At 37.6% G+C, this 14797-nt stretch overlaps 1 protein-coding gene across 2 annotated transcripts in view; it reads left to right on the forward strand.

Moving 5' to 3' along the window:
• Positions 1-13891, forward strand: part of CNTN1 (contactin 1) — a 261330-nt gene extending 247439 nt beyond the window's left edge. For both annotated transcript variants that reach the window (XM_077472309.1, XM_077472310.1), the window contains 4 exons: positions 2542-2725; positions 4827-4939; positions 6471-6630; positions 10330-13891. In XM_077472309.1, the coding sequence (XP_077328435.1) occupies positions 2542-2725; positions 4827-4939; positions 6471-6630; positions 10330-10409 (537 nt within the window). In that variant the 3' untranslated portion in view covers positions 10410-13891. The remainder of the gene's footprint in view (positions 1-2541; positions 2726-4826; positions 4940-6470; positions 6631-10329) is intronic.
• Positions 13892-14797: the final 906 nt, after the last annotated feature.

A 14797-nucleotide genomic window follows, 5' to 3' on the forward strand; every position in this document is an offset into this window, starting at 1 on the left:
TCTTCTTCTCAGAAGATATACCATCGTACCTGGAAGGCCTTCCATGTGAGGAGAAAGGATGGTATCCGCGCTCCTTTTCTATATCCAGGATCCTGCTGTTTCTTCAGCAAGGAGTAGACCAGAAATTGGCATTAAGCACCATTAAGGGGCAAATATCAGCCTTGGCTGTCTTTTTTCAGCGGCCCCTGGTGTCTCACTGATTAGTGAGTACCTTTGTTCAGGGGGTACGACATGTAGTCCCTCCGGAGCGTCCACCGTTACCCCCATGGGATTTGAACCTGGTGTTATCAGCGCTTCAAAAACCGTCGTTTGAGAATATCAGGGAGATTCCCCGCTTGACTCTTTCCCAGAAAGTGGTCTTTCTAGTGGCCATCACATCGGCCAGGAGGGTTTTGGAACTGGCGACCTTGTCTTGCAAGTCACCCTATCTGGTTATCCACAAGGATAAGGTGGTGTTGCGTCCGCAACCGTCCTTTCTACCGAAAGTGGTCTCGGCTTTTCATATTAATGAGGACATTGTATTACCATCTCTGTGTCCTAAGCAGAAGCACCCTAAGGAGGTGGCCCTTCACGCTCTGGACGTGGTTTGGGCTCTGAAGGTGTATTTTTCTGCCACTGCTCCCTTTTGGAAGTCAGACTCACTGTTCTCACCGATCGTGAGATCTTCTGCCTTTTCTGCCGATCCCGGCAGCTTTTGGCTATTTTCGTCCACTCTCGGCTATTTTCGGCTGAAAGCCGCCAAGAATAGCCGAGAATGGCTGAGTGTGGCCGAAAATAGCCGAGAACGGCCGAGAGCTACCGAGCGCCGCCGAGATACACAGGACATCTGCTCTGTATCTCGACTGCGCCATTTTTAAACGGAAAGCCTGCAAAAGAAACTAACAAGGCTGCAAATGACTGACAAGGCTGCAATGGAAGGCTGCAAATGACTGGGAAGGCTGCAAATGACACGGAAGGCTGCAATGGAAGGCTGCTAATGACATGGAAGGCTGCTAATGACATGGAAGGCTGCAATGGAAGGCTGCTAATGACATGCAAGGCTGCAATGGAAGGCTGCTAATGACATGCAAGGCTGCAATGGAAGGCTGCAAATGACATGCAAGGCTGCAATGGAAGGCTGCAAATGACTGACAAGGCTACAATGCAAGGCTGCAAATGACACTGACAAGGCTGCATTGATGGGCATTAAAATGTAAGTTTTTTTTCCTTAAACTTCCCTCCTAAAAGTTTTTTTCTTTAAAATTCCCTTCTAAACCTGGGGTGCGTGTTATACGGCGGCACGTGTTATACGCCGCTAGTTATGGTATTTCCTTTTTTCCCTGGTTTTTCGATAAAAAAACACAGTACCGTTAAGTTAATGTGTTGTTGCCTTACATTCCACAGTTTTTGTGCGGTTGTGGGTAGTCACTCCTGTTGAGGGTACCCTGGTTTTGTGGTGGATTTCTCCACACATTGTTGTTTTTTGTGGGTAAAGTTTCACAAGTTCCCACTTGGCATGGGGGATGAAGTTTTTATGCTGTTTTCCCACCCCTCGTTTGGCACTGCTTGGGGGTGTCCCAATGGTTATGAGAGGAGCTGTGTCGGTCGGTGAATACAAGAGAAAATAGGATTTTTTGTACTTACCGTGAAAATTGAGTACTGTCCGTGATACTTTTTTTATTTGCACTAACATACAATTTTTCAGGACAAGCTTTCGGGGTATGTTCCCTTCTTCAAGGTCCAAGCAGTACTGCTTGGACCTTGAAGAAGGGAACATACCCCGAAAGCTTGTCCTGAAAAATTGTATGTTAGTGCAAATAAAAAAAGTATCACGGACAGTACTCAATTTTCTCTGTCACAATTGCACTAATACAGCTACAATCACATTAAGTATGATGGTTGTACTTACCGTAAAATCCTTTTCTCTGTAATTCAACGACTGACACAGCACCTGCCCCTCCTTTTTATCATTATGTTATACTGCTTGTTGACGTACTGATGACTGCATGGCAGGGTGGAGGGTTGTTGCCCAAGGGACCGCCCCCTGGGTGGAACTAAGAGTTCTGAGTGTTGTGTTACAACTAATGCCTAGTATCTCCTAGTAATAGGGCATAGCAACCCAATGGTTATGAGAGGAGCTGTATCGGTTGGTGAATTACAGAGAAGAGGATTTTGAGTACAAAAAATCCTATTTTCTTACCTGTATAGATACTTCCCAGTGCACTGTGGGTTAGCTAAAGAGAGAGCATAGTGAATGCTGACTGCTTTGAGCCTTTGTTTGAAACTCTGGACTTAACTATTTGTAAGGGATAAGTCATTGCCCTGAATCACTCTTCTTACTACTTCATTTGCGTGTAAATTTCTGCCTAAGCTATTGTAAACAGGCTTAATTTCAAAGGAACAACCAATGTCAAAAGGAGCCTAAATCTCAAAATAAAACCGTTAATCATTAATATTCAATATTTAATACATGCTTGACTAAAAAACATTTTTAATTATTTTATTTTTGTTCCTGACCATAATAAATAAAGAAATAATGTACAAAACCACTTCCCTTTAAAGGTCCGGTACTGGCGCATTCAAGACAAAGAAGCAGCAGCCCACAGACTACAAGTTGAAACCTTAGAAACCATCAAACTGGAAGGATTAATGCCCAATACTCACTATAAACTAGATGTTTGTGCATTCAACAGTGCAGGGGATGGGCCTAAAAGTCATACTACAGAATTTGAGACTAAGAAAGCACGTAAGTACACATTTTCAAATTGCTTTCCTTGTTGATTAATTTGAAGTTAATCTCTGTTCACATTAAAAAACAAACCTTATATGGGTATGTAAAGAAATCAAACATGCATGTATGTTGACATACCTTGTAGACCTTCCCATGAGCCCCAAAATGAATGAAGCGCTATTAAACAAATTGTGCCTTCAGTTTCTAAATTAGTTTTTGACCTATTCACATACCTCACCATCGTACCGTCACTATGATGAACCAATAAATATAGGTGTGAGTGGGTGGAGCAAGAACAGCTTTAGGAACAGAAGTCTCCATTTGCATATTAGAGTTCTCTCCAATATCTAAATGGTCTAGGTGCCTGCTTCATGTATCAGCCTAAGATTTAGACATGTTAAAATAAAACACAGGTTTATTTTAAGAGAAGCAACATGTGGGTAAAGTAAGCCGACATGAGGAACTAAAAAGAGCAGTTTAGATCATCTACAACTTTATTTTATGAATTGTGAAACCAATTAGGAAAGATCGTTTTGTTATGATATCTGTTTAGTAAAACAAAATACTGGAGACAATAAACTGCTGAAGCTTCTTATTCAGTGCCTTGAGAAAGTATTCATACCCTTGACATTTTCCACATTTTGTCATGTTACAACCAAAAACATAAATGTATGTTTTGGGATTTCATGTGATAGACCAACACAAAGTGGCACATAATTGTGAAGTGGAAGGAAAATTCTAATTGGTTTTCCAATTTTTTTACAAATAAATATGTGAAAAGCATGGCGTGCATTTGTATTCACCCCCCCCCCCCCCCAAATCAATACTTTGTAGAACCACCTTTCTCTGCAATTACAACTGCAAGTCTTTTGGGGTGTTTCTCTACCAGCTGTGAACATCTAGAGTGACACTTTTGCCCATTCTTCTTTGCAAAATAAATCAAGCTCTGTGAAATTGGATGGAGAGCATCAGTGAACAGCAATTTTCAAGTCTTGCCACAGATTCTCAATTGGATTTAGGTCTGGACGTTGGCTGGGCCATTCTAACACATGAACATGCTTTGATCTAAACCATTCCATTGTAGCTCCAACTGTATGTTTATGGTTGTTTTGCTGCTGGAAGGTGAACCTCTGCCAGTCTCAAGTCGTTTGCAGTCTCAACAGGTTTTCTTCTAAGATTACCCTGTATTTGGCTCCATCCATCTTCCCATCAACTCTGACCAGCTTCCCTGTCCCTGCTGAAGAAAGGTATCCCCACAACAAGATGCTGCCACCACCATGTTTTAGGATGGGGATGGTGTGTTTAGGGTAATGTGCAGTGTTAGCTCCGCCACACAAATTTTGCTTTTAGGCCAAAAAGTTCCATTTTGGTCTCATCTGATCAAAGCACCTTCTTCCACGTGTTTGCTGTGTCCCCCACATGATTTCTCACAAACTACAAATGGGCAGGACTTCTTATGGCTTCCTTTCAACACTGGCTTTCTTCTTGTTACTCTTCCATAAAAGCTAAATTTGTGGAGTGCTGGACTAATTCATGCTCTCCTTGCCTGGCAAGTCAGTTTAGGTGGGCAGCCATGTCTTGGTAGGCTTGCTGTTGTGCTATAGTCTTTCTATTTTCGGATGATAATTGAACAGTTCTCTGTGAGATGTTCAAAGCTTGGGATATTTTTTATAACCTAACCCTGCTTTAAACTTAGTAGTAAACTTTGTAAAAAAAATTGAAAACCATTTATCATTTTTCTTCCACTTCACAATTATGTGCCTCTTTGTGTTGGTCTATCTCATTAAATCCCAATAAAATATATTTATGTTTTTGGTTGTTACATGACAAAATTGTTGTTTTAGCCAAGTAAAAACAATGGGGAAAGAGACCAGTTCGTATAAGCTGAAATATCCCTTAAATATGCAGAAAAGCTATAGACATTTGTTCATATGTGAACAGTTACTGTTGTAAAACATGGGATTTTGGATATTGAGTTGGTTGGATCCTCAAGATTTGAACTACAAAACGCTCAGGTGTGAATGGGACTTTAGATGTAAATGGGCAGTTTAGGATATTTTGCATATATTATTGCAATGTGAAGAATTACATATAGCTTTTGCTTTGTTTTCTTTAGCTCCTAGTCAGATACCTCGAATCATTAGTGCTGTAAAGTCTGGATCTCAATATATTATCACTTGGGAACATGTGACACCATTATCCAATGAATCTGCTGTTAACGGATATAAAGTAAGTTAACCACATTTATAGGTAACTGTTAGTGCTAAAAAGAATGATTTTGGTGCCAATTGTTTCAGTACCTGAAATGTTAGTGTTGGTTTTCAGAGGTTAATTTCATGTTAGGGTTTGAGGTGGGATTAAAGTTAAGAATTTAGAGTGCTAAACCTTGAGTTATGTTTTATATTCAGGTCAAGAATTTAAAATATTAGGTTAAGGATATAGTAAGAGAAAGGGTTATTTGATCGCGGGTGGTTAAATATTAATAGATCATTTTAGGGGTTAGGATGAGTGTAGGGGTTTGGGTAAGGGTAGGATCAAGGGTTAGGATAAAGTTAGGGCTCAAGGACATGCATGTAAACACTAAATATTACATAACCCCAAAAACCCTGGTGCTGAGGACTACCAGAACTGAACGTAAAAAAAAAAAACACAGATCAAGTTTGATCTTCCATTTATTTATATATGTTCCTTTAGAACCACTTGCCGACTGACTCCTGTACATATATGTTGGCAGTTTAAAGATGGATATCTCATTAACGGCAGCAGCCGGTGCCACAACCGAGGTATCCATCTTTTGAGCCGGCAGTCCTGTTTACGGATTCGCTGTGAGATTACCGTTATCGCCAGCGGGAGAGGGGCCACCCCCCCTCTCGCCGCTTCTCGTGCCCTCCGCTGCTTACCAGAGCCATCAGCAGCGATTTGGACCTATCCATGGCTGGGTATTGAGACGAGTGAGGGGAAGATGACCCACACCCGTCTCCATACTATAGCAGGGCGGAAGCAACGTCAAAACGTCACTTCCGCCCATACGTCTTAAAGGGCCATTTATCTGTTGTCATTTTTTCAAATGACAACATTTTTTATTTTTTTGTTAACCAATTTTATATATTTTTTTAAAAAACAGTGAAAAAAATAAATAGAATCCAGTAAAATAAATGAGAAAAGAAAATTTAATTTTTTAAAGCACCCCGTCCCTACGAGTGTGCACGCTGAAGGGAACGCATATGTGAGTAGCGCCTGCATATGAAAACGGTGTTCAAACCACACATGTGAGGTATCGCCACAATTGTTAGAGCTAGAGCAATAATTCTAGCCTTAGACCTCCTCTGTAACTCAAAACATGCAACCTGTAGAATTATTTAAATATTGCCTATGGAGATTTTTAAAGGTAAAGGTTTGACGCCTTTCCACAAGCGGGCACAATTTTGAAGCATGTTGGATATCAATTTACTCGGTGTAACATTATCTTTCACAATATAAAAAAAAATTCTGATAACTTTACTGTTGTCTTATTTTTTTATTCAAAAAAGTGATTTTTTTCCCCCCAAAAAAGTGCGCTTGTAAGACCGCTTCACAAATACGGTGTGACAAAAAGTATTGCAATGACTGCCATTTTATTCTCTAGGGTATTAGAAAAAAAAAGGATAATGTTTGGGGGTTCTAAGTAATTTTCTAGCAAAAAACTTGTTTTTAACTTGTAAACACCGAGTCTGAAAAAGAGGCCTGGTCTTTAAGTGGTTAAATATTTCTCTTTCCCAAGGTTTTGTACAGACCAAATGGACAAAATGATGGTAAGCTGTATTCAACCGGACATCATTCAGTAGAGCTACCAGTTCTAAAGGAAGGAGACTATGTTGTGGAAGTTCGGGCCCACAGTGAAGGAGGAGATGGTGCTGTGGCTTCCATCAAACTTTCTACTAGTAAGATTTTCTTTTCCTCAAATAAATAATGCTTTACAAAGCTCACAATATACAGCAGGACAAATGTGAACATATGCACCATATGTTTAGACTAAAGTTCAAAGCTCAGTGTTTCTATGAAAATTTTGCTGTCATCATAGTTGGGAAACGTAGTTGCAAACTAAAGCTGATGTGAAAGTGCTAGCTTACATTTTATTGTGAGATGTATGACGTTAAATGCTTTTGTTTGGAATAAAAGTGGTTGAAAAACAGGCCAACAGAACATACTTAGGCTGATTTACAAAAATTGTGTGAATATTCACTTTAATTTTACGATTGTGTAAAAATAAAATTCCTGTTTAATTATTGTGTACATGATGAAATAATGTAAGTGATTATGCACACAATTTGATTGTGAAGGTTGTTGACTCATTTAGTAAAAAAATACAGTATGATTTGAAACCTAATTTAAAGCAACAATACAATCTGAACACTGCCCTGTACAGTGTAATTCTAAACTTCAGATGGTGAGATTGATTTGATTTACTAAAGGAGTAGAGCAAAATATTCACTTAAGTTAGTGAATGAAGTGAACCTAAGTGAAAATTCACTTTGTAAAGAATACCCTAGAAAGAAAAAACTTTAGCCCAGCTTCACCTCTTTACTAAAGGAACATTCATTTTGCAAAGTAAAACTACTTTCCCTTACATTTAATTGGTCACTTTTATTCACTGCATTGTTCCTTTGGAGCAAAACAACTTTAAAAGTCTTCAGTCCAAGCTCTTCTTTTTGCACACATACATGGCATTATCTTCTTTCATATGAAAAAACTCACGCTGGTGGGATTTACTCTATACTATATATGGGTTAGAAGATGGCTCACACAGTGCAGAACATCCCCAATATTCAAATAGAAATTGTACAAGTAGAATGGAATTTTTTAAGTGCACAAATATTAACACACTTAAAGTTTACAAAATTATTTATTTTAATTAAAATGTTTGATAAAATCCATACACATGATATGGTTTTCTCTCCCGTCAATTAATCCAGTCAACCCGATAATCATCAGTATTTGATTCAATTGATCAAGCCACAAATGTTACATTCTGTACATGTTTTGCCATAAATATAGCTTTTTCAGGAGTTGTCTGTACACAGTTACTGTATTTTGCTACAACATTTCCTGAAGAAGCCATGTTTATGGCAAAACATGTAGAGAATGTAACATCTGTATAAATTGTATCAAATACTGTTTTACGATACTATACTGTGATTATCGGGTTCACCAAACAATATTCAGCGCATCCGGAAAGTATTCACAGCGCTTCATTTTTGTGTTATGTTACAGCCTTATTCCAAAATGGGTTACATTTATTATTGTCCTCAAAATTCTACAAACAACATCCCATATTGGCAATGAGAAAGAAGTTTGTTTGAAATCATTGCAAATTTATTAAAAATAAAAAAACAAAAAATCACATGCACATACAGTAAGTATTCACAGCCTTTGCTTAATGATTTGTTGAAGCACCTTTGGCACCAATTACAGCCTCAAGTCTTTTTGAGTATGATACTGCAAGCTTGACACACCTATTTTTGAGCAGTTTCTACCATTCTTCTTTGCAGGACCTCTCAAGCTCCATCAGGTTGGATGGGGAGTGTTTGTGCACAGCCATTTTCAGATCTCTCCAGAGATGTTCAATAGGGTTCAAGTCTTGGCTCTCACTGGGCAACTCAAGGACATTCACAGAGTTGTCCCATAGCCACTGCTTTGTTATCTTGGCTGCGTGCTTAGGGTCATTTTCATGTTGGAAGGTGAACCTTCGCCCGAGCCTGAGGTCCAGAACGCTCTGAAGCAGGTTTTCATCTAGCATGTCTCTGTACATTGCTGCATTAATCTTTCCCTTGATCCTGACTAGTGTTCCAGTTCCTGCCACTGAAAACATCCCCACAGCATGATGCTTCACTGTAGGGATGGTATTGGCCAGGTGATGAGCGGTGCCTGGTATCCTCCAGACATGACGCTTACCATTCAGGCCAAAAAGTTTAATCTTTGTCTCATCAGACCAGAGAATTTTGTTTCTCATGGTCTGAGAGTCCTTCAGGTACCTTTTGGCATACTTCAGGTGGGCTGCCATGTGCCTTTTACTGAGGAGTGGCTTCTGTCTGGCCACTCTACCATACAGGCCTGATTGGTGGAGTGCTGCAGAGATGGTTGTTCTTCTGGAAGGTTCTCCTCTCTCCACAGAGAAATGCTGAAGCTCTGTCAGAGGGACCATCGCATTCTTGGTACTGACTAAACAAAAGAGAGGGTATGACAGGGTCACGTAAATTTGTTGTGCCACATCCTAAAACATCACAACAAAGAAGAGGGGGTCCCCTGGGGGTGGACTTTTAAGGCACGTACAAAATATAATATATGTTAACAGTATTATTCTACAGAAACATTGTATCCACACACCCCTGAAGAAGGACACGCTTTTCCAAGCTCCGAAACACGTAGGGTGTTTTTGTTCAAATGAATGATACGACATAGCATTAATACTGGTTGTATATATACCTGTTGGTGTACTTTTTAATGTATACTGTATATTCAATTACCTTCTGTTGGTTTTATGTAATAAAATAATTTGTATACTATTATAATTTGTACGTGCCTTAAAAGTCCACCCCCAGGGGACCCCCTTTTCTTTGTTGTGACCTCCCTGACTAAGGCCCTTCTCCCTTGATTTCTCAGTTTGGCTGGGCTGCCCACTCTAGGAACTGTCCTGGTGGTTCCAAACTTCTTCCATTTATGGAGGCCACTGTGCTCACTGTTACTTTCAATGATGCAGAAATGTTTCTGTTCCCTTCCCCAGATCTGTACTTCAATACAATCCTGTATCTGAGGTCTACAGACAATTCCTTGGACTTCATTGCTTGATTTGTGCTCTGATATACACTATTAACCGTGGGACCTTATATAGACAAGTGTGTGCCTTTCCAAATCATGTCCAATCAACTTAATTTACCACAGGTAGACTCCAATCAAGTTGGAGACACATCTCAAGGATGATCAGTGGAAACAGGATGCACCTGAGCTAAATTTTGAGTGTCATGGCAAAGGCTTTCAGTACTTATGTAACTGTGATTTTTTTTGTTTTTTTATTTCTAATAAATTTTCAAACTTATTTCACGTTGTCATTATAGGGCAGTGATGGCGGACCTTGGCACCCCAGATGTTTTACAACTACATTTCCCATGATGCCCTGGCACTCTGCAGTGTAGTGGAGCATCATGGGAAATGTAGTTCCAAAACATCTGGGGTGCCAAGGTTCGCCATCACTGTTATAGGGCATTGTTTGTAGAATCTTAAGAAAATAATGAATTTAATCCATTTTAGAATAAGGCTGTAACATAAAAAAAAAATTGAAAAAGTGAAGTGCTGTGAATACTTTCCAGATGCACCATATGTAACTGAGCACAAGTTGAATGGATCAATTAACGTGAGAGGAAAGCATATCATATGTATTGATTTTATCAAATATTTTAATGAAAATCATAAATGATTTTGTAAAATGTAATTGTGTCAATATTTATGCACGTAAAAAATCCTGTTCTACTTGTACAAGTTCTATAACCCACACTGCTGGATGATGCTATAATTTAGGAACATATTTTTGGTGGCTGAGAATTGTTGTTAACAAGATAATTAATATCCAGTTGTTTTCATTACAGGTGACACAGCAGGAATATTACCCAGTATTCTTGGTATACTGCTACCAACATTTGGCCTCCTGTTTTACCTTGAATTCTGAATGTAGGTCTGAGTGCAGTGTACTCGCTTCTCATCTCTGGAGGATACCATCATTCTCTGACTATTGTAATAACATCTAAAGCCAAAAAAAGAAAAAAAATATAAACCTATATATACCCAACAGAGTTATTATGAACTTTAAATAGGAATTAAGGCATTCAGGAACTCCTCCGAGGAATTGTTTTCAAGGATAATAGATCATTTTTAACTTGTTCCAATATGCCTTATGAAACACTTTCGCCAATCTGTGACGGTTGCATGATCAAATGGGGCAAGTTACAGTGTTAAATTACAATAACTTAGACTGTACAGTGGAATTAAAGTCACCATCCATAGGTGATTCAACTTTAATAACAAATTGTGAAATATAATAGAGTTACAAATGTTGTATATGGTATGTGTAAGAGTAACTACATCTGTCTGTATTAACTGTTTTGTGTGCTGCATATTTTTGTTATTTTTATTCGAGCCTTGGTGAGGCCTCTGGACCGACAGTCAGATCAAAAACAGTCATTGTAATAGACAGAACTTCATGTCTTCAATAAATGAATGTAGATTCAGTATGCTGAATATGACAACTGAATATAAGAACTCTGAAATGTACACATATCACTGAGTGGTTTCAGGTGCAGACATGGGATAAAATCCAGAGTGATCGATTTCCATTATGTGAAATTTTGCACATGCGATTGTTTTGACACGGTGTAAATAGTGCAATAAATGGCCCACTTATGAATGTAAAGTATATTTATAGCAAATAAGCTGTGCTTAGGAAAAGTAGTAAACATTAAAATATTTCAAAGCACCAAGATATATTATAGGAAAACACATGAATCCATGTGATTAATACAATAAGATATTTTTAGGAGCATGGGAACACTGAAATGAACAGGTATCAAGGACTGACACTGAACCATTAATAAATAATAATAATTGTCCCTAACAACAGACTGGAGAATAATAACTTACATAGGTAAGTACAGGAGAGACACTTTCCAATACAGTGGGCATACTTCCTGCCAAAGTTGCATGTACAAAACACACATCAAAAATTATGATGAAAGTTCATGCAATGAAAATTGGAAGTATTGTCCACAGCAGCCAATCAAGTCTGACTTATTTTTTAAAGAAAATTATAGCCATTTTGAGTATGGTTATTCTATGGAACATCACTGCATTACTATCAATAAATATTTGAATCTGTTTGATAAATCTTTTATTTATTACAATAAGGTTAACACAGGTGGCTCCTAAAGAGTAAGCATTTTGAAACTGTAATTTATAAAGTATATAGCTATAGCAAAACATAATGCATATGTTGGAAGAAATAAAAAAATGCTAGCGGTGCTTTTGCAACACCCATTGCTGGCAATGGGATTCCCCAAACCTTACATTCAAAACACTATTTCAGATGAAGCAAGCCAACCAGCTACATATAAAAAAACTATTGTAAATTAAAATTTCATGTACAGATCTGGGTTTTAATACTTTATTATGTCTTTAATGTAAAAAAAAAACAAAAAAAACTGCCCACATTGTGCCATGACTCATATTTGTGACATTTCCCAAATGAACCTGCATTGGTCATGTCTGTTAAGCCAGAACTTTTTTTTATGATTTTGTTTATCAATGTTCTCATGGACACAGGTCTAATCACCCTTGAATGAAGAAAAACATAATATCACAAAGAATAGCTGTTCATTTGGTATGGTATGGTATGGTAATTGTTAATGTGACCTTACTTCACAATAGTTGTGTAACAGTGAATGGCGTGAAGATGTGGTTCAGCTTGTGTTACAGTGATGTATACGTTGAAACAGTAAAATAGGAGGAAACAAGTGAATGATGATAAGCACAACATAATCTGAAATACATACCTCCCAACATCTTACAATATGTAAGCATTTTTGAAATTTAAGTCCTCCCCTCTCCGCATTTGTCTATTATTTAGCAATATCTATGATCTACTAAGGTCTACCACCCTTTTGGGCTCATAAACCACAACTGACTCTCCAAATTAAGGACAGTTGGGAGGTATGAAATTGTTGTGTTACTGACGCTTCTGAAATTAATGAATGTGTTTGTTCTGACTTTGTCTACCTATATATTTTTTTTGTACTGTTCAATCATTATTTTAAAGTTGTGCTTTGGTATTTCAGTTCATGTGTGAATGGTAAACACAGTATTATACAACTGGGTCCAGTAATAGTGCAATGTTTAAATTTCTTTAAAAGAAATCTGAAATTGTATTCTTTTTTATTGGTAGCACAACCTAGTTAGCTGATTGGGTAGAGTTATTTTATCTTTATAGAGTTAATATCATAGAGGTCTTTATTAAACTAGCAAGGATAAAGCTCAGATACTTCTATGTACTCCTCTCTTTATTTTTTATTGTATTTTTTTTTTTGTATTTCATACAAGCATTAAAATATCTTAATGTGCTTTAATTCATGTAATACTTTGCTTATTAATTGGTGATTACATTAGAGCCTAAAATATGCTAAAATGCTAAAATGTGATGCATCACTGGTTTTTAAACAAACACAGAATGCAAATGGAGTTTCTTGCAAGGAGGGTTTAATTCCTTTAAGCTGCCTGAGACAAGTAAATTGGTGGCTGCCCACATCCCTAGTACTAACTACTAATTTTCCAGGACCCGGTGCAAATATCTCTTGACAGTGGCAGTGTAAAGTAGCAAGAGAAAGAATGAAAACATGTTCCTCTTGTTCCTTTGAAGAACCTAAAACTGGACATTCGTGGCTTGCTACGCTGTAAGAAAAGCAAATGGAAATTATTGATATGTTATGGATACAGGTTCATAAATCTGCTGGTCATACATCTAGAACTTGGGACTTGCAGTACTGGGGTTACTTAAAAGAGTGATTCATCCTCTTTTAGCAGAACACTCAAGCACAGGCACAAGTTTTAGTTGGCATGATACTCATGCTCATTTTACTACAAGTATGTACAGTCTTAAATGCTATTTTGCCAAATGCATGATGGCCTTTTTTCTATTTTTTTTTATGTTCTGAGTTTTGGTTGCAAATCCTTTAGCAAAATACTTGTTTACTACAGTAAGTTAGGCATTCAATAGTAAAAGTTTGATTTGGATATGTAACAAATTTGTGCTTTGAGCCTTATGTCAAAAACTATTTTATTTCCAATTAGCTTCAAGCAAACGTAAAATATATATCACCTATTCAGAACTAAAGCTGTTGATTATAACAATGAATTTTTTATTATTTAATTGCAAGACTAAAGTGACAATGCACAGTGTTGTTTTTTTTTTTATTTGCTTTGTCTGTTTATATTTGTTATTTCTAATTGAAATAGGCAGGGATTTTATGTTATCATTTTTTTATGAGTGACCTTGGTTCAGATTAAATATCAGTATTACTCACAATGTAACAGCTGGCTTTTAAAGTTACCAAAATGTTTTGTTTTGTTAAAAAAATCACCAAAATAAAGGCGTTTGACAAACTATGTTTTATATTTAGTAATTTGTTCATACTTTGGCGCTTAGTGAGGCATTCTGGGAAAATGGCTAAAAGCAGATTTGTAAAATATTGTCTATGTGAATATTTTGGGCTTTTAACCACTTCAGCCCTGGAAGATTTGGCTGCTCAATGACCAGAGCACTTTTTACAATTTGGCACGGCGCTTCTTAAACTGGTAATTGCGTGGTCATGCAATGTTGTACCCAAATGGAATTTGAGTCCTTTTTTTCCCACAAATAGAGCTTTATTTTGATGGTATTTGATTGCCTTTGTGATTTTTTTATTTTTTGAAATATATATGGAAAAAGACAGAAAATTTGAAAAATAACATTTGTCATTTTCCAGAAATGTGGCAAAACATTAAATATTATAAATATTATTAATATAACTCAACATGCCTCTCAGCAAATAGCCTGGGGTGTCTACTTCCTGAAAAGGGGTCATTTGGGGGGGGGAGGGGCGGGTTGTGCTATCTTGGCATTTCAGTGCCTTCAAAACTGTGATAGGTAGCGAGGAAGTGAAATGAGTCATTTACGCCCTTAGAAAGCCTGAACACTGTGCTTGGTTTTTGGGTTCCTGTATGCAGCTGGGATTGCTTTTACATGAAAGATGACCGCTGGCTGAAAAAAGTTACCAGACTGATGCCTAAACATGCAGGCATTATCCCAATATAACCACTCAAAGTCCAGCGACGTACCAGTATGTTGCTGGTCCTTGTTGGACATATGTTGTAATGTTCTCTTTTTTTTCATGCAGCCTGTTGTTGGCTGAATGAAAAAAGAGAACCTAATAGGTTCCTCCATTTACATCAATCAATGTGTATGAAGAAAGCTCTGCCAGAAGGTGTGTGGTATATCCACCATTAGAATATACTGCCCTATATCCACTCACT

Source organism: Lithobates pipiens, unplaced genomic scaffold (assembly GCF_037356315.1).
Source record: "Lithobates pipiens isolate NorthernLeopardFrog02 unplaced genomic scaffold, aLitPip1_a1.2 Scaffold_8, whole genome shotgun sequence".
In the NCBI taxonomy this organism is placed as follows: Eukaryota; Metazoa; Chordata; class Amphibia; order Anura; family Ranidae; genus Lithobates; species Lithobates pipiens.